The 20,789-nt window shown below is 59.8% G+C and overlaps 1 protein-coding gene across 9 annotated transcripts; it reads left to right on the plus strand.

Moving 5' to 3' along the window:
* The first annotated feature begins 10,568 nt into the window (after positions 1–10,568).
* Positions 10,569–19,624, plus strand: LOC123478992 (uncharacterized). Of its 9 annotated transcripts, XR_006654434.3 has the most exons (5): positions 10,569–13,830; positions 13,937–14,042; positions 17,240–17,328; positions 18,619–18,900; positions 19,243–19,611. XR_006654434.3 is itself a non-coding variant. In XM_045189579.3 (3 exons), the coding sequence occupies exons 1-3, from the start codon at positions 14,786–14,788 to the stop codon at positions 19,356–19,358; spliced, it is 411 nt and encodes a 136-aa protein (XP_045045514.2). In that variant the 5' UTR covers positions 14,610–14,785; the 3' UTR covers positions 19,359–19,611. The 9 variants fall into 9 exon arrangements, 1 of the variants encoding a protein (XP_045045514.2); XR_006654433.3 differs by having other exon boundaries at positions 10,574–14,042; positions 19,243–19,609; XR_008427001.2 differs by lacking the exons at positions 10,569–13,830; positions 13,937–14,042 and adding an exon at positions 14,610–14,798 and having other exon boundaries at positions 19,243–19,610.
* The last annotated feature ends 1,165 nt before the right edge of the window (positions 19,625–20,789 follow it).

A 20,789-nucleotide genomic window follows, 5' to 3' on the forward strand; every position in this document is an offset into this window, starting at 1 on the left:
TGGGGAATAGTTGCCAATGCCACTATCGTCCGTGGGGACAGACAGGCGGGTTCACAATTCAAGTCTGAGCAGCCTCCTGAACTGGAATCCCCGACGGGCGTGAATCTATTCTGGACGCGTGTATGTAGGTGGGTCACACAGATGTTGCTGTGCCTTCTCTGGGGGCTGGGGAGCACAGAGGCTCCCACGCAGGTCGGGGCGCTGAGGCCCCGCCCCAGGGGGGCTGCCCCTGAGCCCCTGCGAGCCCACCCCCTGCAGGCACACCCAGGGCAGGTCCTCAAGGCCCAGGCTTTCGGTCCAGCCCCGTGCGGCCGGTGTCTCCGAAGGAGGCTCCCAACGGTCCCTCATTTCCGACTGGGTTGGAAGGCATCTGGCCACCTTCTCTGGGCAGCCGTGTTCTGGGCCTGGCCTGGGCGGTGGCCAGCCTGCTGCCTGCACTTCCCTGTCCCCAGCTGCCACCTCGGTGGGTGGGCAGGCATGCACTTACGGACTCGGTGCCTGGAGGCATTTCCCCACCTGCAGCTGCAGGGGCCTCCCCGGGCCCTGCGGGGCCCCTGACCACTCTGCACGTGCCTGTCTGACCCTGCGACACAGCCGGGCTGTCCCTGCTGATGTAGAATTTGGCTCTGGTCATCTGCATGCAGCTGTGGTTCCAGGCCCGGGCCCTGTCCCCTGCTGTCTGGGGTTTCATCAGAGGCAGCCAACACCAGGCCGCACAGTCAGCTCCCTCTCTGTGGCGGCTACAGTGCGCAGACCACAGGCTGGCCTGCAGCGCTGGTTCTCCCAGCTCCAAGGGACCGGGCAGGCTGTGTGAGCTTGTGGAGCCCAACTTCCTCCCTGAGGCCCTTCCTTGTTTTGGGGGTGTACTGCCCACAGACTGAGGGAGCTTAGTGTAGGGTTCTCAGGGATGTGAACTGGGAGCCCTGGGCGGGAGTTGGTGGGGGCCACCCTCGCGGGGCCTGCAGCCTGGACAGGTGGCCCCGGCATCTTCCGTGACTCCCCAAGGGCCTGTGGGGCCACAGCACAGTCCCCTCCTGACTGGGCCTAGAGTGCCCTCTGGTCCACATGCAGCACGTGCTTGGGGTCCCCCCAGGCGTCGTCTAGGTCACCTGAGGGGCAGGGTGGCCTTTGAGGAGGCTCCATCACAGCTCTTGGGCACCGGGACGTGAAGTGTCTTTGGGGCCGAGTTCAGCTGTCCCCACGACGCGGACAGGGCTCGGCTTGTTTCCTCAGGGCCTGTCCCTCCAGCTGTCTTGGGAAATGCATAAACACCAGGTGCGGGCTGGCGGGTAGAGTTTCCATTTACATTACCTGGGGCTTTTCTGTCCAGCTTCCCCTCCCCCGCAGCCAGGACCTGCTGTTCCCCGGCCACCTCCACAGGAGGAACGTGCCGCAGAGGGGCCGGGCTGCGGGCTGCCAGCGGATGCACCCTCCCCAAAGGCAGAGCCGCACGGCCCGTCACAGGTCTGAATCCCCATCACCACCTGGGTGGCTTTGGGAACGTCCTGTGAGCACGGGGACGGCCTTCCTTCCCAGGAGACTTGGGGTGAGAACTGAATAAGGAACGGGAAGGGCCTGGGATGGGGCCTGGTCAGTGGCAGCTGATAGTAAAGCTGGTAGTGGCCATTCCCTGCAGGCCACCACGTCACAGCTCGGCAGAGGGCTAGCGGTCCCACGTCATGTGAACGACACAGCAGTCCTATCCCGTCGGGAGCAAGATTATCCCCATTGCACTGATGGGAAAACTGAGGCACAGAGGAGCCACATAATGTGCCTTTGCAGCCAGTCAGTGGAGCTCGAGGGCCCGCGCCATCCTCGTTCCTCGCTCTGCTCAGGACGGGCCGCCCGTGCATGCCAGGCCCACGGCAGCTCCTGTCCCCTGTCGTCCCTGTGGGTCTGCAGGCCCTGCTGTCCCAGCTGCAGCAGGCTGGTGCCCGGGACAGTGTCACAGCTGCTCTGATCCCAGCTGGGACCTTGGTAAACGGTGACCTTGATTTTGTCACTAGTGAGAATAAGGCAGAGAGTGGCTACTGTTCTTACGGGTCTCCTTTTTTCAAAAAACATTTTTTAAGACTTTATTTTTTAAGAGCAGTTTCAGTCTCACAGCAAAATTGAGAGGAAGACAGAGATTCCACATACAGCCCCGTCTCCCTAGTATCAGCATCCCCCACCGGAGTGGGACATTTGTCACAGTTGAGGAGCCTACGCTGACACAGCGTTGTCACCCGGAGTCCCTATGTGCAGTGGGGCTCACCCTGAGTGCTGTGCCCTCTGCGGGTTGGGACAGCCGTGTACTGACACACACCCATCACCGCAGCATCACACAGCATGTCCACTGCCCTCAGGGTCCCCTGCGCCCCATCTGTGCATCCCTGCCCTCTCTCCTCCGTAGCCCCTGGCCACGGCTGACCTTGCACTGTCCCCGTGGTTTTGCCCTGTCCGGTAGAGTGGGAGTCACAGACTATGCAGCCTTTCCAGACCGGCTTCTCTCACTCAGTGATGAGCACTGAAGCTCCCTCCGTGTCTTCGCATCGCCCCACAGCTCACCTCCTTCTGGCGCTGCGCAATATTCCACCGTCGGCACGGACCACCGCTTGTCGGTCCGCCACCTGCGGAAGGACGCCTGGGCTGCTTCCCAGTGTGGGCGATCAGGAATGAAGCTGCCGTGAACATCACATCTGTGTGCAGGGTTTTATGCAGACAGAGGTTTTCGGGGCCTCTGGGCAAACACCCCGGAGCAGGGTTGCTGGATCCCGAGAGTTTGTCTAGTTTTGTAAAAAACCACCAAGCTGGCTCCCAGCGTGGCTGCACCAGGTCGCATCTTCCCCAGAGTTCCCGCGGCTCCGCGTCTCACCAGCGCTCGGTGCTGCCGGTGCCCTGGATCTGGCTGTTAGGACGGGTGTGCGCTGAGCCATATTGCACTGTGGTTGTAACGGGTGTTAGTTTTCACTTTTAACCTTGCGAGATGCCCCCGCTGTGGGCCTGGTTTCTTTCTGTGCTTCGTTCATTCAGCAAACTTTCTGGAGGAGCTTTTCCTTGTACGTGTGTGGGCTAACGAGCAGGTCTCAGCCCCAGCCAGTCACTGTTGGGGGTGTGTCCTGGAGTGTGGGCACCGTGTGGGCACCGTGTGTGCTGTGCGCGCGTGTGAGAGGCGCGGGGTGTGAATCACTGCATTTACCTGACCCTGGGGGCCCAGGCGGGGACCACTTCGGCTTGTGCTCAGCCCAGCCAAATGCCTGAGCCACGGTGGACATTCAGGAACAGGTTGTTGAATGAGGAAGGGGAAATCAAAGAAGGCTTCCCGGAGGAGATGGCATTTGAGCTGAGGCTGGAACTTGAATCACATCTGACCAGGGAGGGAGGGAGGATGGGGCATGGCGGGGCTAGGCTCAGAAACTTGGAAACACACACAGTTTCCAGACTGGCGTCCAGGAAGAGGCCCAGCTGGATTCTCTTTTGTCACAAGCAGAGTGTCTGGGACAGGTGAGTTCCTGGAGGAAAGTAATAAAGATTTATCTGTTTGTTCAATACACATTGACTGGCTGTGCACCCTATGTGAGGCTCGGGGCAGGCCAGCCCATGGCTGTGTGCTGTGCACGTGTGTGAGAGGCGCGGGGTGCAAATCACTGTGCATTTACCTGCCCCTTGGGGGCCCAGTGCTGTGGGAGGTGCTGGTGGGCTGGGAGCCAGTCGGTCCCCCGGGGTGTCCCAGTGCTGGGGTGACTGTCAGTCAGGGAGGAAGACGCCAGGTAAGAGTCAGAGAGAAGGGCACCAGCTTCAGGGGGGAACAGGTGTCAGTGGGAGGGAGGAAGTTGTGGGGTCTTGGACGTGGGGATGTGGGGGCCTTTGCAAGGGTCCTGGACACACCACGCGGAGGCTGGCAGGGTGCTGGCCCTTTTCGGTGCAGCCGTTCTCATGTTGCACGGAGCTGGCAGTTACCTGGTGGCAGGACAGAGCCTCGGTCCCATCCACCCGAGGGAGATGTTGCTCAGTGGGGCCTGGGAACGTGCATTTTACACGTGTGTGTGTGTGTGTGTGTGTGTGTGTGTGTGTGTGTGTGTGAGACGCCAGAAAATTCTGACCCTGCTGGTCCTCGATGTAGCAGAAATACTTCTCTTGGGGCTGGGAGCCACCGAGGCTGAAAACCCTTTAAAACCCCAACGTGGCCTAGGAGGCTCCTGCCCAAACTGCCCCTTCTCAGCTGGCCCTTCGGGGCCCATGCCCCAGGGGCACATGGGCAGGGACAGCGCACTGGGGGCCTGGTTTCCCTGGAATCGGAAGCTACAGGTACCGGATCCAAGCTTGATTTAAGGAAATGTCGTGCTTCTTCAGGGGCGTGCGATGTCGAGTGGGTGCTGTCTGGCGGTGAGAAGGTCCGGGTGCCCGACCTCGTGTGCCCGGGAGTGCGGGGCCCACTGCTCCCTAAGCCGACCCTGTGCCCACAGCGGCTGGCTGCAGGGCGCTGGGACTCCTCACCTGCCCCGGGGGCCCAGGCCTCAGGATGGCTCTCAGGAGCCCGCCTGGACTGAGGGGCCTCCTGGGTGCCCAAGGAGACCACAGACCCCATGTTCTAGGGGGGTGGGTACAAGAGGAAGCCACCGTGGCGACACTTGTCTTGCGGTCCTTCATGGATAGAGAAACCCGGGGCACAGACCTGGTAACACGTGGCCTGGGTTGGTGGGGCCGCAGACCCGGCGGCAGGAGAGCTGCCTCCCCCCCACAATGTGCTTTCTTGTTCCTGGTGACGTGAATCACCCTAGGAGTGAACGCACCCCCGGCTGAGCCTGGAGTCCCTGAAGGTCAAGCAAACGAACTAGGTTGACTGTGGCAAGAGGACCCGCCTCTCTGAGGAGGGCAAGTTCCCCCGGGGGCTTCTGCTCTTCTGCTGCCAGGAGCAGGCCTCGAGGTTGCTCCGAGGACGTCCTTCTGCAATCCCTGGTCAGTTAAGCCAGTTCTTTGGAATCGCGCCGTCGCTCGCTGTGTCCAGCAGTCTTCCTTCTTGCGCTGCTTGACTGTCCTCGGGAACAGTGTTCAAATGCAGCGTCGGCTGCATGTGCGCGCCCGGGGCTGTGACTCTCCCAATAGTAATTGTCAAACAGAACCAAAGGGAAGTCTTCTGTGAGGATGCTGTTTACAAACAGTTGCCACTTCGGCAGCCCCACACTGAGGCTGCACAGAGCCGTGTGCTTCGCTCCTTACCTTACTCCTTCTGCGCCTGACTTGGGGGCTGGGGGAGTCTCCCAGGTGACAGCAGCCTTGTCCACACGGGCGGCTCCCCTCCTGGGACAGCACTGTCAGCCCCTCCTCGCCTTCCTTCCTCTCCCTCTCTGTGTTCGCTCCGTGGGCAGGTTGGGGGGTCACCTGGCACTAGGTGGATGTTGGCAGCTGAGGTCCCTCGGTTGTCACCAGTCCAGGCTTGGGACATGAAGTGACTTGCCCAAGGCCCATGTAGTAGATGGGGTGATAAGAGAGGAACAATCTAGGAGATCTGTAAGAGGGAGGACTATTCGTTATTTCATATGACCTAAAATTCGAGACAGAATTAGAAGTTTTAGGCTAACTATACACAATTGCCATTTTTGAGAGTCAAAGGTAGTCAAATGTGGTTTATAGGGTTTGCCTAGTAGTTTTAGGGCCTGTAAAAGGGGTGTGAGTGGACCTCACTTTATTGTACCTCACAGCTACTGTGTTTTTTACAAATTGAGGGCAAGACCCTCCACCAGCAAAAAGACGATGACGTGCGTATCGTGGGGTCGCACTCCCGAGCCCGGTGTCTCTGTGGGGCGCCTGCGCTGTCACGCGTCACTGGCCTGAGGGTTTTCGAGTTCACTGGTCCCCTCCTTCTGACGGACGCAGTCCCTCCACGGGACGCCTGGCTCTCAGAGTGTGAGCTGAGGGGCCGTCTGGGGCCTGTTATTTTTACAGTAATTGGCTCGTGTAACCGCCCTGCACGCAGAGCCAGAGGGCCTGTGGCTCCAGGGGAGCCCTGTGCCTTACTTATCCACGGACAGGTGGGGGCAGGTCGAGGAGGAGGCCACTGTCGGTGTGGTGGTGGCTTCTAGATGGCCCACGGAGTCACCGTTGACCCCAGGGCACTCAGGCCCGGTTCCTGAGAGAGCCTGTAAGAAGCACAGAAGTTGACGTGACATGTGGCCAAGTAGACTTCTTTGAAAAGGCGTTCTCTCTCCTGGAGCTCCTGGGAGATGTGTGTGTTGCTATGGTGACAGGCGGCCCCACAGTGCTGCTGGCTCGCTACAGCCTGTGGTCGTGGAGACCACAGCCCCGTCTGGGAAGCCTTAGCCAGGGGTCTCCTTCCTCCCTGTTCTGATTTTATCCGGAGCCTCGGGTAACTGAGCAGCGTCACAGGACGGCCTCTGCCCAGCTCAGGGTTGAAAGGTCAAGGCCTTTCAAGAACTAGAGGAGACTTTTAAAAAATCCACAAGGAGCTTAGGGCGTCGAAGAGTCAGAGGTTCTGGGATCCTGGGGGCACTTCACTGACCCGCGAGCTTCTTTGTTGCCAACGGCGCTGTCATTTTGCTGTGCAGGAGCAGATTCTGCAGCTGGCCGTGGGGGATTTCGATGCAACGAGTCTTTGTTGAGCGCCGACTGTGCACACTGAGGGTGAGGAGGAGGTGGCAGGTGTGGTGACGGAGGCAGGAGCGCACTGGGCAAGGGTGCTCCCAGCACGGGCTGGAAGGAGGTCTCAGTGCCCACGGAGCCCCGGCCACGCACTGGAGAAGGTGCCTTCTGGAAGCTCTGCTGCTGCCCAAAGGGGGCTCTGATGAGACCGCTGTGACTGGCACAGCAAAACAAGAACAGCGACAGACGCTTGGGTCTGGGGTCTTCAGCCTGCCCCGGAGAGGGCACAGGCTTGGGGGACAAGGGAGGCTTGGCTTTCTTGGGTTCTGCACCCCCTTGGGTCCCCAAGTGAGGAGCAAGGCCGGGAGAGACAGCGTGGGGTGCTCCGTCCGTTCCGGGCGGGAACTGGTCAGCCGGAGCCCTGTCTTCCGCAGCTGTGCAGTGGGGACAGCGATGGCTGCTTGGGTGACCTCAGTGGACCTGGGTCATTTAATGCAAATTGGTTTGTGAACTACAGGTACGGTTCAGTTCAGGATTTGAAAAGTCAAAAACATTAATTTTGTTCCAGAACATAAAGTTGATACCTGTTCACTGCATACAATTTGGAAAAGAGCAAAACATTCTTTAAAAAGGGAAGTAGCCCGCCCATCACGCCAACCCCCAGGTGTGAACGCCACCCGTGTTTTATGACAGTAACTGCCATTCTCTCGTCTGTGCCTAAGTGTGAATGTCTGCCTTTCGTGTCCTTCTGCCAAAACTGGGTCACACTCTGGGCATGTCTTTGAAAACATCTCTTTTTCGTTTGGCAACACATTCTAAACACATTTCTGGGTCAACACACCGTCCCTGTATGCGGCGTCCTTGTGATGTCATCCGAGTCGCAGAAGCCGCATATTTGTCCAGTGTGTTCTCGTGGACGCCACCGTGGCGGCTCCGGGCTGACTGCGCTGGCGGCCTCTGCCGTGTGAGCCGGCTGGGCGCGGTGGGTCTCCTGCAATCTCGGCAGCGCTTTTATTCTGGAGAGATGAGCCTCCCGCTCGCTCGTCTGCTCGGGCTGGCCCGCTGATGGTCCCTCCGCCGAGAGCACACGACCCCACTCCTCTTCTTGGCTTTTTCCGGGTTCTGCATCTACTCTTTTTTTTTTTTTTTTAAAGATTTTATTTATTTTTAGAGAGAGGGGAAGGGAGGGGAAAAGAGAGGGAGAGAAACACTGATACAGGACAGAAACATTGATCGGTTTCCTGTTGCACACGCCCTGACTGGGGACAAAACCTGCAACCCAGGCTGTGCCATGACTGGGAATCGAACCGGCGACCTTTTGCTCTGTGGGACAATGCCCAACCCACTGAGCTGCACCGGCCAGGGCTCTGCCTCTGCTCTTTGATTTTTCTGTATCTCATCTCTCTGGAATGAGAGAAAAATGCCCCTTGTGTGAGAAGCGAAAGAACCAGGTAGCGGGGAGTGCGGCTCATTTCTCGGCACACCCAGTGAGCGTCGTCTCTTCGCCGCCAGCCGCAGGTGCTCACGGATGCTGTGGTGGGAATCTGGGCAGGATGGGGTTGTGTGTCTGAGGCCTCCGCTGGGGAGGCTTGACTGGGGCCAGGTGAACAGCAAGGGCCGAAACCATCTGGCCGTTTCTTCCCTGACATGTTTGGGCCCCGGGCCAGGCTGCATGGACAGCTGGCCTCCACCGGGGCTGCGGCCGGACCACCTCGTGTGGACTCTGGGTGGCTGGGCTTCTTCCCAGTATGGGGGCCTCATGGTCCTTTGGCCTCGTGATGGGAGCTCAGGGCACCGGGGGCCGGCATCAGCTGGACGGCCTTTCATGGCCTCACACATGGCGGTCACATGGCCTCATGTCAGTTGGTCACATGCCTGCTGAGATTCAAGGAGAAGGGATGCAGACCCCACCTTTAAGGGGAAGAAGGGGCAAGGATTTATGGTCACGTTTAACAAATTGCTTCCCAAAGACCCCTAGGGAAAGAAATTCAGATTGGGTCCTGGACCTTCGCACACTGAGGGTCACCAAAGTTCTTCATGAGTGAAACTGTGGGTGGGGCAGGTCCTGAGAGCGAGCAGCACCAGCCAGCGCCCCCCCCCCCCCCGCCCCCGCTGTGCCCATGTGCCTGGTCCCCCTTCCTCAGGCACACCCTGTGTCTTGGCTCTGGGAGTTGTCGCCTGCTTGGCAGGCGCTTCCTGCTGGAGTCCCCTGTGCTGACTCTGTGCCTCTTTGAGGGTCTTAGGGTGAATCAGCCAGCAGCCCACTCTGCGCCCTGCTGCCGGTTCCTGTGCCCCGTCTCTGGGCGCTGTGCCATGTGGGGCAGGGCCCGTCCCTCTTGGAGTGAATCTCCTTACAAAGCCCCCGAGTGGAGGCCAGGCCGGGCAGGGCCGGGCAGGCTGTGCGCCCCTATCCGATCGGGCTCCCGGGTGGGAGCCTGCACCTACTGCTCAGTCAGGCCACCCTGCTGTCACCTCCCCGCGTTGGAAGGTGATGGCCTGGGGCGGCTATTGGGAAGCACAAGTACTGGGTGTCCCCCTCACTTGTCACCCTTCACTGACAGGAGGAGGGGAGCCTGAAGGGGCTGGTGTTAACTTTTCTAGATTCCTGGACATCTGTGCTGTCACCTGATGTGGGGGTTGGGAGGCCGTGTCTCACGCTGAGCGAGACAGTGGGGAGCATGTTCGAAAGGGGCGAGGCTGGGGACATAAGTGTCTCTGCTGAGAGCATTGCTGTCAGGAGCTCGCTCGGGTGCTATTATTACGCACCTATTCCACAGCGGGGAAACTGAGGCCCCGAGAAATCACCTCACTTGCCCTAGTCCCAGCGCTAGTACGTGAGAGAGGCGGGCTTCTCGCTCCAGCAGCCCAGCCTGAGCCTACAGCCTCCCGCCTCGATGTCCCGCCACGCCTCGGACAGAGAAAAATAACGAGGAGGAGGCGGAGGCATTGCACGGGCTTTTTAGAGTGTTATTAAGTGAAGGAGAATTAAATGGCCAAAATGGCTTCACCAAGTTTTGATTCCACAAAGGACGGCCACATGTTTTTGGAAGTCACAGTTGATTCACTTGGTGTGTCTGACGTGAGCCCCGCAAAAGGGCTGATTTTTCCCCTAATGGCAGGGCTGTGGGGGTGCGGACTAAGCCCTGTCCCCGGGGCCCGACCCCGCTGGCCTCCGTCGGCACAGGGCTGGGCCCCCGTCCGGGCTTCTCCATGCGCGTGACGTCTGGGACAGACGACTGGCCGTCAGCACACCAGGTGACTCAGAGCCGGGGATTTGGAGGACATTTTATAGACAATAAATAAAGTGAACTTGTCACTTCAAGAAAAATAACTGACAGTATTTGTTGCTAATCAGGAAATGGAAGCTTTTAGGTGAAAGTCGGAGTTTTAGAGAACTTGTGCCTGTCACTGGGAGCTGGTGGCTTCCTCTCGTCCCTGCCTTTTCAGGTGAGATCAGAGGTGACGTCACGATGCTTTCTGGGCATCCTGTGGTGAAACGTGTCAGAGGTCATCAGTCTGACTTACCTGATGAACTCCCATTCTCCTAATGACCAATGTTTGCGGTGGCCCGTCCATGAATGGGGAAAGAAGAGCTATTCCAAGTGCAGGAAAGCGAGTGGAGTTTGACGTAACAGTAGATAAAAAATTGGTAATGATTTTGGATCCACAGTGCCACGGACCTTTAAGAAGCTACCACTTGCTCAGTTTCAGTGTTGCATCCAAGGAGAGTGGCCACGATGATCTGAAAATGGTCCTCTCTTTCCCCACTACGGGTTTGTTTGAGGGCGGGTTTTCTTTTCGTGCCTCAGGCGAAAGAGCACGATGCTCCCTCCGGAACACAGAAGCGATGTGAGCACCGGGCTGTCTTCTGCTGAGTCCGACCTTCGGGAGCTTGGGGGCAGTGTGAACTATTGCATTCTGCTCACCGTCAGTTTTCTTTCTTAAAATGTGGAATTTATGCCAGTATGTAATGAATTTATTGTTATTATTTTAATCCTCATGTGTGGATGTGTTTATTGATTTCCAAGAGAGAAGAAGAGAAGAGAGAGAGGAACACTGATGTGAAAAGAAATTGCTTGGCTGCCCCTGTACGCACCTGGACTGGGGATCGAACCTGCAACCTAGGTATGTGCCCTGGACGCGAGTCAAACCCACAAGCTTCTGGTGTAGGGGTCAGTGCCCCAATTAACTGAGCCACCCAGCCAGGGCAATATACTATTATTTTTGATCCAAATTGATACATTTTCAAACATTTTCCCAGTTTTAATTTATAATGTAGTAAATAACTTCAAATACAACATTGCCGCATGAACACTAGCTCTGTGGAATGCTCCGTAAGTTTTAAGAGTAGAAAGTGGTCTTCAGGCCAAAAGGTCCGAGACAGGTGCTTTTCAGAAAAGCTGGTCTCAGTCTGGAAGAGTGAAGAGACTTCCTTGCAGGCCCCAGCTGTGCCGTGCCGGCGACGGAGCCAGGACAGGTCTGCACGTGCACTTATCTGTCGCTTCTCGCAGATCTAACTTCTGCCTTTTATGCAAATGGCCCAGCCCTGTCTGGTGTGGCTCCCAGAGCACGCACAGGCCTGTCCCCTCTTTGGCGTGCTATTCAAAAGCACAATGCAATGTGGGCACCGGTTTTTACTTCTGAACATTGTGCAAAAAGAGAGCAGCAGCATGCAAAGTCCAAGGGTAAGTGCACAGTGAGTAATGTGGGTGTCATCCACCGGGCTGGGGGCCAGGAGGCGGGGCCGGGAAGACTTGGGCCTCGCTGGTGGGCTGCCCCTGATGGCCCCCGCACAGTGTCTGCACGGCTGCCTCTCCCCTCTGCATCTGTGTTTGCTGCCTCCCCGTCGCCCCTCCAAGAGTCAAAAACTGAGCCTGCGGTACACCCACCAGCAACAGCCCCGGCAGCTGCTTCGTGCAAAGCGCTCATGCAGTGGCGATCTCAATGCCCCCAGACTTTCTCTCCCGGTAGGGTTGTGCTGAGTTTACGTCCGTGGACTCTAAGCGGAAAGGCTTTGTTGAACCTCTGAGCACTGACGAACAGAGGGAAGCGTCTCAGGTGTGCCTCCCAGCCGAGGCCAGGTCTCCTGTTCCTCGTCATTGCGGAGAATGTTCACAGCGGCCTCCGTCCCACTCTGGATGCCAAGATAAGTTGGGCACAGCGCCCCCGTATCACTCCTTGGAGACTCATGGGGAAGAGCTGGGGAGCCCGAGTCATGTGGGGCCTGGAGAAAGCTGCCTCCCAGGGCATGGGGCTTGTAGCATCCAGTGGTCAGGCGGAGCACCTTGGGAGACATGCCCGGGGAGGTAGGACGCTGAGCCCAGGGAGCCCAGGGAGTGACCAGGCAGTGAGGGAGCTCAGGCCACTTTCCAGAGTAGTTTGCTCGCTGCCGTGAACATTTGTACCGGGTTGGCCTTGTCCAGCGCACGCTGCCTCCCGCCCAGCTCAGGACCGAACAGCTGGAAGGGTCTTGGAGAGGTTCATTGAAAAGGTGGGGCCTGAGCTTGACCTCGAAGGGTGACCAGGACCCAGGTAAGTGAGGGGGAGCAAAAAAAGTGTTCGGGGTTAGCGGGGGAAGTGAGGGAGGCCCTTCAGCAGGAAGACCTGAGGCCTGTGGGGCAGCCTGGCTGAGCAGAGGGGCTGTGTGGGCAGCAGGTATGGCCTTAAATCCCAGACTGAAGTTGGGGCCTTGCCTTTGGCCATGGGGAGCCAGGGACGGTCTTGGAGTGGCCGCCTCGTAGGGACTGTCAAAAAGTGCCATCGTTAGTGCTGTCTGGCACGGGAGGGTGTCCCTGCGTTCTGGGGAAAGTGGGAAAAGAGGAAAAAGCATGCACTTTAGAGGCATTGGGACGACTGGAGTGGGAGGGCCAGGGCGCGGGCGCTCAGCCCGACGCCGGCGGGAGGCAGACACACTGCTTCTTTACATGGCTGCGTGTGTGGGCGGTCTTTAAGAGGCGCTCATCTTCCTGGGCCCTCGCCTTCTGGGAAGATCGGGAAGGAGACTTCTCTCAGGCTGGGAATGGAGTTTCAGCTCACTTCCGGGAGAGGAGTGTTAAATACTTGTGAAAACGCAATTAGGGGTGGGGGGGGGTGGGGAGTCAGAGGCAGAGACGATGAGCTCCTGCCCCCTGAGGCTCCCATGTGTGGGGCCCGTGACCTCCCTCGGGAGTGGGTCAGACCTGGCGACTCGCTTGTCACAAATAGATGTCGGCAAAAGTGATGACGTCCTTTCGTGATCAGGCTGCAAGAGGACTGTGACTTCTGTCTTGTTTTCTCTCTTTTGCTCACTGGCTCCCTCCCTCCCTCGGAGGGAAGCTGGCTGGCATGTTGTGAGTGGCCCTGTGCACAGGTCCCTGAGGCCACAGACGGAGGCCTGCAGCCAACAGCCAGCTGAGGCCACCAGTAGCCCCCAGAGTCAGCTTGTAGCCGGATCCTCCCCCAGCCGAGCCCCGAGGTGACCACGGGCTGTGGCAGCTCACAAAAGGCCAGGGGCCAGGGGACCCAGCTGCGCCACTCCCAGATTCCCGACCTGCTAAACTGGGGGACACTTGTTACACAGCCATCAGTGGCTGATCCACCCAAACCCCCTTGATGGCATCTCAGAGAACTGTCCCCAAAGCCAGGCTGCACAGGCCCAACCCCTGGCCCCGCCACTTCCCGGCCGCACAACCTTGAGCTTCTCATCTGGTTCTGAGCCTCGCCTGGGCACTGGGAGTAAGAACAGCACCTGCGTTAGGGGGCGACCGTGAGGATTAGGGGAGACGGGCCGTATAAATGGATGAGGATGCTGCTAGTGCTCCGAAAGCAGTAGCTGCCCTTACCATTATTGCTGCCCACCCGTTAAGGGCCAGCCTGACGCTGAGCGCTCCTACGGTTTGGGCCATGCCGCCCCCACCCTTGCTGACCTCCGCCTCTCAGAGTTTCAAGGGCATCTCGTCTGCAGGTCACGTGCTGGTTCTCGGGTGGTCCCAATGTATAAGCTCTTCCCTGCTCTAGGGCTCTCCAGGAGGACACGGCAGAGCGCCTGACACAGGATAAGGGGGTGGCATTAAGTCACACGGGCAGAAGACAAGGGAATCAGGACCAGCGGTGAACTTGCTGAGGCCAGGGGCCTGTGGTGTTGCTGGTTGCCGTGCAGCCAGGGTCTGGCACTGTCCCCGCACGGAACTGGCGCCGAGCAACTTTGTTAAACGGGACGGAGGGAGCAGATACAAGACTGGAGACAAGCATCCATGCGACAGCCCGGCAGGGGTGGGGCGTGAGGGTCCATGCTGAGTGGGTGGTCTCAGTGGCACATGGTGGGGGGGTGCTTGGTACATGGAACGGGAAGTTCATGGGGAATTCTGGTGGATTCCAGGGAAGTTCACTGAACCTGGCGGACGTGTTGGAATTTGGATGAAGGGAAAGAGGCTCATCGCTGGGGGAGGAAGACAGAAGCCAGGACCAGAGGAAGGAGCTGGGAGGTGGGACTCTACCCAGTGGCCCGAGTCCCGGCTGGGACTTTGGAGCTGGTGTCTTCCAGGCAGCATAGCGGGCAGGCCTGAGTAGCAGGTTGGCAGCGGTGGGGAGAAGGCGGAGGTGCTGACAGGCAGAGAAAGGGCCCGCAGCGCCTCCCTGGCCCACGAGGGAGGGGAGGGAGGGGAGGGAGGCCCCACCCTGTCACTGCGCCAGACCAGAGAGCTGTGGAGTGAGATGATACAGCCCCACCTCTGAGCCCTGCCCCATGAGCTCTGCCCCACCTCCAGCGTGCCTAGGACCACTGTCTAGTCCTCCACGGGCAAGGCACCTACCTACCTGTGCCGTGAGCTCCTCGTTCGTGCCTGCCACAGCGGTCAGAACAGCTTGTTCAAAAACCAACAGGCGGCAGCCGCCACAGATTCCCCACACGAGTTTTCTGAGCACCTCTTGTGCTGGGCCTGCTGGACACGGGGGTGGGGGACCAACCTTGCCTGGTGGTGTCCCAATCCCTGAGGCTGGGGTGGGGTGGGGTGGGGTGGGGGGTTGGGGGAGGAGGTGTCCAGCCTCCCAGGGTGTGTGGGAATGCAGGAGGGCTTGGATGCCGTTCACAGTGGCCGGGAGGCCACAGGCATTCAGCGGGTGGAGCGGCCCCTCCCGCCACTCCCAGACAACACACCCAGAGTAACACATCCTCCTGCTCAGAAGGGGCCACCTCCATTAGCCCAGTGGGAGAGCTGGATATTAATCAATGAACCACATGAGTAAGTGAGTAATTACAAACGGCATTAACTTCTGTAAAGAAAATGGAGTGGGAAGCTCAGACCTTTCCTAGGGTGGGGCAGATGGGGGTGCCGGGGAGGGGACCGCTTCCCAAGCAACCACGAGGGAGCGCTGGGTTGAAGGGGTGCGTGCAGGCCTGTGTGGAGGGGTGGGGGGCATGAGAAAACTGCTCCGGGGAGAGAGAGAGAGAGATAGGAATTGGGAGACACAGGCTGAGGACAGACCCTCAGGCCCTCAGAGGCCATGCCGGGCCCTGGTGTGTGTCCACAGAGTTTCCCGCTTGAGGGCAACCAGGCCACCCCTGAGACTGGGAAGGACAGGGCGGACGGGAGGGGCGGGCCGAGGTGGAGGAACAGTCAGACCGTAGCTGGCTGCCACCCGCAGTCCCGGGGTGGTATGTGCTTGCACGGGGGGAGGGGACGCAGATGGCAAAGCAGAGGGACTTACCAGACGCCAGGAGCTCGGGGTCCATCAGGGGCAGAGGGAACCAGATGGCAGTGGCTGTCCAGTCCGGTACAGACCCTGGAAGCAGAACAGGTCTGTGGTGGCGGGGGAGGCCATGAACTCGGCTTTGGACACACTGAGCCTGCGGTGCCAGAGACGGCCGAGCGTGTAGTGGGAGAGATTTGTGTCGTGGTGGGGGCAGAGGAGAAGCCCGGGTGGAGGTAACATTCGGGAGAGACTGATACAGATTGCCATGGTAACGACCCCGGCAGGGGGCCGCTCCCCTGGGGCAAGTTTAGCACGAGGAGACCTGGCCCCAGGTAAGACTTGAGACTCTGGGAGAAGAACAAGACCCAGCGCCCAGGTGAGGAAGGGGTCCCAGGCAAAGATCTGTGTGGGAGAGAGAAGCAAGTGGGGGAGGGCAGCAGGACCTGGCACTGCTCCAAAGCCCAGGGACATGGGCCGTGGAAGCTGGGTGGCCGGCAGCGCTGGCTCGTGCTGTGCAGGGGGCGGACAAGTGGGCAGGAGGGAACTGAGCCGCCTGACCCGGCTCTGAGGAAGCTCAGGAGGGGAAGAGAGATAAGGCAGGCCTTGGAGGGGGTGGGGAGGGGGCGTGCACCTATGTAATTTTGGGTGGGCCAGGCTCTAACGGGCCCTTCGCAGCCAAGCACAGACAGGGAGACCCACGAGTTTGACCCGGACCAGAGCTCCCCCACTCGCAGAGGCTGTGAGGACGACAGGGACATCACTGTCACCGCCACAGCAGGGGTGGCACCATGGCTGTCCTCACACGGGTGGCCCAGTGTGGCGGCTGGCGGGTCACATGCTCAAGGCCACACGGTGCCAAGTGGGGGTTTGAACCCGGCGGCAGAGTCAGCCTCGCTGTCAGGAGTGGAGTGCCAACCCCAGGGCGCCCTGCCTCTCAGCCGAGCCTTTGTCATTGCTCTGTGTCTGTCTCCCCCCGCCCCACCCCGGTGTGGTGCCCCTTGTGGGAGGCTGGTCCATGCATTGCAGGGGATGCCCTGGACGGTCCAGCTCCACGTCCCACGGTTGTGCAGGCCACAGCGGGAGCATTCACGCCACGGAAACGGGCGCCTGGCAGACACCGGACCATTTCTGAGTCCCCCACAGAGCCCGTTGTCCAAGGGTTGCCAGAGCACCAGCCGCTCGTCCCCGAAGGGCACCAGCTCACTTGGCAGAAACCCTCCTTCCCAGACCAGCCTTCCGTCCTGGGTGGACGTGGGGCCTGAGGGTTTCCTGACTCCCCGGCAGGGCCCCCGCCTTGGCCCTGCAGCTGGGAGGCCCTCCACCCCGCAGGCCACGTGGCTTGGGCTCCAGGCTGAGCTCAGGGGACGGGCCAGGAGTCAGGGGGGCCCTCGCTGCCACCCAGGGCTGCTGGCTGGAGCCTGGCCGGGTCCCCTGCATGGGGTCCCGCCGTCCCCCCCCTTATGCTGCCTCAGCTGTCATCACTCTCCCTCGTATGGTGTCAGCCCGGAGGGCGTAACTGTAGCCCGGACTGCCAGAGCTGCTGCTTCTCCTTGCCAAATTGTAGCCTGGTTTAAACTGGGACGCTAAGGGGCTTTCACAAAAAGGGGACAGAAGGGGAGGGCTGCCTCCTGCCTCAGGGAGCGACTTGCGGAGTTGTGAGCTCATCTGCAGAGCAGCCACCGGTGGGGGGCTGGGTCCTCCCATTGTGCCGAGGGGGCCGCTCCATGCCGCAGACAAGTTGGTGAAGCCCTGGGCGCTCGGAGTGGAGCGTGAGTGGCGGAGATGGGATTCACCCAGGGCAGGCTTGGAAGGCCTCCCCGCCCCTGCCTGTGTTCACCATCCCTGCTGTGTCTCTCAGGCTGTAGGTCCCCTCTGTGGTCATGTGGGCTCAGGATTGTCACGGGGCTTTCCTGGGGCCAGACCCACCACCTGCCTAACATGAGGCCAGGCACGCAGTGGGCGCCCAAGGCTTCCCTTTTCTGCCTCCCAGGCCCGGGCCTCATGTCCCAACCTGCAGCCAGCAACGAGCGCCCACCCCCACGTGACACCCGGCCAGTACATTTCTCCATTCAGCTGATGGTGAGTGCTGGGCTATTTTAAGCCCACATGGAAGTATTTTTTTTTTTAATAAGGACCATCTGCTACTGGCCCCAGCCCAGAGGATACAGTTAGAACCTACCCACAGCATCCTCTCTGTCTTCAGAGAGTTCCAGGAACAAGGGTGAATCAGTCTTCCAGCTGAACTGCCCGCCTGCTCCCCAAGAGGAGAAGGGGCCCCAGCACCAGCAGAGGGGACTGCTCACACCCTGGGGCAGGTGCCCGGCGCTGCTCCTCAGAGACAGGAAGGGGACCTCCGCCCCCAGGGGTGCCGACTGCAGAGAGCCAGAGCAGGCCCCGGGCACCCCACTCAGCCCTTCTCGGCTGAGACTCTGCTCGCCTCGCGGGCTGTGACCACGTCCACCAGTCAGTTGCAGATACTGGAGCTTCTACGGCTGCTTGGCATGAAGCGAGTCTCAGAGAAGGGAGCCACCAGCAGGCCGCCCCGCTCTGGGTGCCCCTGCAAGATCCGTGGGTCTGCCTTGGGGTGCAAAGAGGGGGTTCCCCTCTCATGGGGCTGCTTGGCCTGGCATCTGGCCGGGGCCACGGGAGGATGTTACCAAACGCTGACCACAGCACTCAGCTCTTGGCTCTGCTCACCTCCCCGTCTCTCCTCCCGCTCCCCTCCCCACACGGGCGGCTCCCTGTGAGAGGCTGTGCAAGTCGGGTCCGGCAGAGATGGCAGCAGAGTCTCAGCCCTGCCCCCGAGGAGCTCTGCGGCCCCAGGCAGGGTGTGCAGGCCCCGAGCCTCCACTTGCTCATCTGTAAAATGGGGATCATCTGCCCTGGCTGGTGTGGCTCCGTGGGTTGAGCGCCAGTCTGCAAACTGGAAGGTTTCAGGTTTGATTCCTAGCCATGGCATGTGCCTGGGTTGTGGGTCAGGTCCCCAGTTGAGGGGCGTGTGTGAGAGGCAACCAATCGATGTTTCGCTCCCTCTCTTTCTTTTTCCTTTCCCCTCTCTCCAAAAATAAATATATAAAATCTTTAAAAAAAGGGGGGGGGTGTAATCTGACCTACGTCCTAGGATGTCTGTGAGCGTTCTAGGGGCAGAGGGCCGGCCCCTTGGCCTGGCCAAAAAGCTGAGAGTGTTGAAGCCGGGCCAGACACTCTGAAAGGCAGCACCTCCCACCTCCCCTGCTCCGCATGCCCTCCCCCGCCACCCCCAGGGCTGGTCACGTCTGCGACAGGGACCCCGGTTAAGAAATGCACAGGCTGAAGCTAATTCGGTCCTGACAGTGTAGCCGGCCCCAGCCCACTGTCCTTTCCTCACAGGCCAGCTTCTTCCAACGTCGGCCTTTGGCGACCGGGATGGCAGCCCCCAGCCACCGGTTCCTTGGTGCATCATGACCCACAGCCGCGTCCCTGAGCCTTATCAGGGTGGGGACCTCCGGAGGCGCCAGGAGCGGCCCGAGAGCAGGCTGCGGCTGCTGCCTGACAGCCCCACTTCCTGCCCCGGAGTCCATCCGCGCTGCTCTGTGGCTCCTGCAGTTTGTCTGTGGCCACTGCTCTCGCCCATTTCCTGCCAGCTGCTACTGGTCTCCGTCGGCTCCACCAGTACGGGGACTGGGGGACGCCACGGGGCGGGTGATTCACCAGCTCTGGCTGGCGGGGCCGCTGGGCGTGCAAGGGTGTCTCCCTGCCGCATGCTCATTGTGACGCAGAGTACACCGTGTGTGTGCCCTGCGTGCGGGGTAGGGGGGTCCTTGTTTTGAATGCACCAAAGCCCAAGTAAGAGGTGCTGTGCTTTGGGAAGTCAGAACGGAACCCCAGGCCGATCTTCGCTGCTCTGGTGGGGAGCCCCGCACTCTCTGAGGTGAAACAGTGGTGAGCTCGCAGTGGCCCAGGACAGGACACTGTGGCCACATTTTACAATTTTATTTTCTGGCATTTCCAAAGGTGCAGAGCGAAAGCCCCCACTGCGGCAGCGGGGTTCCCTCACCCAGAACCCCGAGAACGGGCCCATTTGCCATCTTCTGCTGGGACCTGCCTCGAAATTGCCCAGAACGTGGTGAGCACTGGGTTAGTGCAGCGACTTCAGTGTCTTCAATTGTCCAGCCGGTCCCTCGGTGAGGACGGGTTCCAGCCTGGAGAGGGGCCCCGCAGTGACAGCCCCGCCCCCTGCCCCCCACCTGCAGAGCCAGGGCCTCTGAGCAGGGGCCCAGCTGTACCTCACTCTCCCTGTGAGAAGCAGCACTCTAGACTTCATTGGTGGATTTTATTGGTTTTGTGAAGAATAAAAACGATACTCCAGTGAGGAACTGAATGATTCATCCTACACGTATTTACTTTTGTGAGTCCCAGGCTCCCTGCTAGATGAAGCAAGGGAACAGCTCCGGTCCTGGTCCTCAGGGGTCCCCGTCTGGAGGAAGCAGAGGAATGAACAGTAAGGGTGCCGCCCAGTTGGGGAGAAGCAGAAGCACCCTAATCAGACGCACAGGGCCAGGGAGGGGGGTGCCCTGGAGCAGCAAGTGGGACCTGGAATGTCCCAGGAATCAGATGCAGGGGGGCAGAAAGCTGGCAGGTCACAGTGAGGGGGAGCGGGCTGCTGAGAATGGCCCCGGCAGGCTTGGGGCTCACTCCTGCTCTGACCGTGTGGCGCACTGGGAGCTCAGACAAGCCCCTGCCCCTCTCTACACCTCAGTTTTCTCACCCACATAATGGGTTTCGTGACTTCTCCTTGTACCTGGGGTAATGCAGCCGGCCCTTGAACAACGCGGGTTTGAGCTGCTGAGGGCCCACTTCCCTGCCGATTTAAAAAATCCACGTGTACGTGGGCCTGCGAGGTCAAACCCCCGCAGCCCGAGGGCCCACTGAATTTGGATTCGCGGTTGGGAATTGCGGGGCAGGGAGCCGACTGCAGTTACACCACAACGGCAGGGGCGGCACCCCCACCCTGAGTTGTTCAAGGTCAACTGCACGTGCAGAGTGCTAAGCACAGCCCTCAGCAAACTGAGTAGAGACAAGAACAACCATTGCATCTGAAGGGCAGGTGGGAGCGGCCGAAGACTTTCCCGCCGGTTGGGCAACGTGAGCAGAACGCTGTAATACCCCTGAACACCCCTCGTGCCGTCAGGCCCGTGGAGGCCCTTCGGGGGGCAAAGACACACACACCTTTACTATCTCCAGCAATCATGCTCACGACGTGTCCGAGAAAACACCTGAAATCCTGAGAAGTTGCCCCCTCTCCTCACCGCCACAGGTTTGAGTCCTTCCCACGAAATGTGGACTCCGGCCCCCTCCCCGAGCACCGATCCCTTGGACGAAGAACAAACACCCTTCAGTTTTCCCTCTCGGAAGTCACAGGGCCCAGAACACGAGAAAACCTTGGCTTTGGGTGCCCGTGCCTCTCGGGATGGCTCTTGGGACCAGCTCTGGGAGTCCCCACCAAAGGAACCCGGAGCGGCTCCGGGCAGCAGTGAAGAGACAGCTGGCCAGGATCTGTT

Source organism: Desmodus rotundus, chromosome 5, assembly GCF_022682495.2.
Source record: "Desmodus rotundus isolate HL8 chromosome 5, HLdesRot8A.1, whole genome shotgun sequence".
In the NCBI taxonomy this organism is placed as follows: domain Eukaryota; kingdom Metazoa; phylum Chordata; class Mammalia; order Chiroptera; family Phyllostomidae; genus Desmodus; species Desmodus rotundus.

Bases quoted from the DNA above. Each gene is read 5' to 3' on its own strand.
- LOC123478992 (XM_045189579.3), top strand. The intron at 18,901-19,242 runs GTACGGGGACTG...GCATTTCCAAAG, and splicing joins GGTCTCCGTCGGCTCCACCA to GTGCAGAGCGAAAGCCCCCA.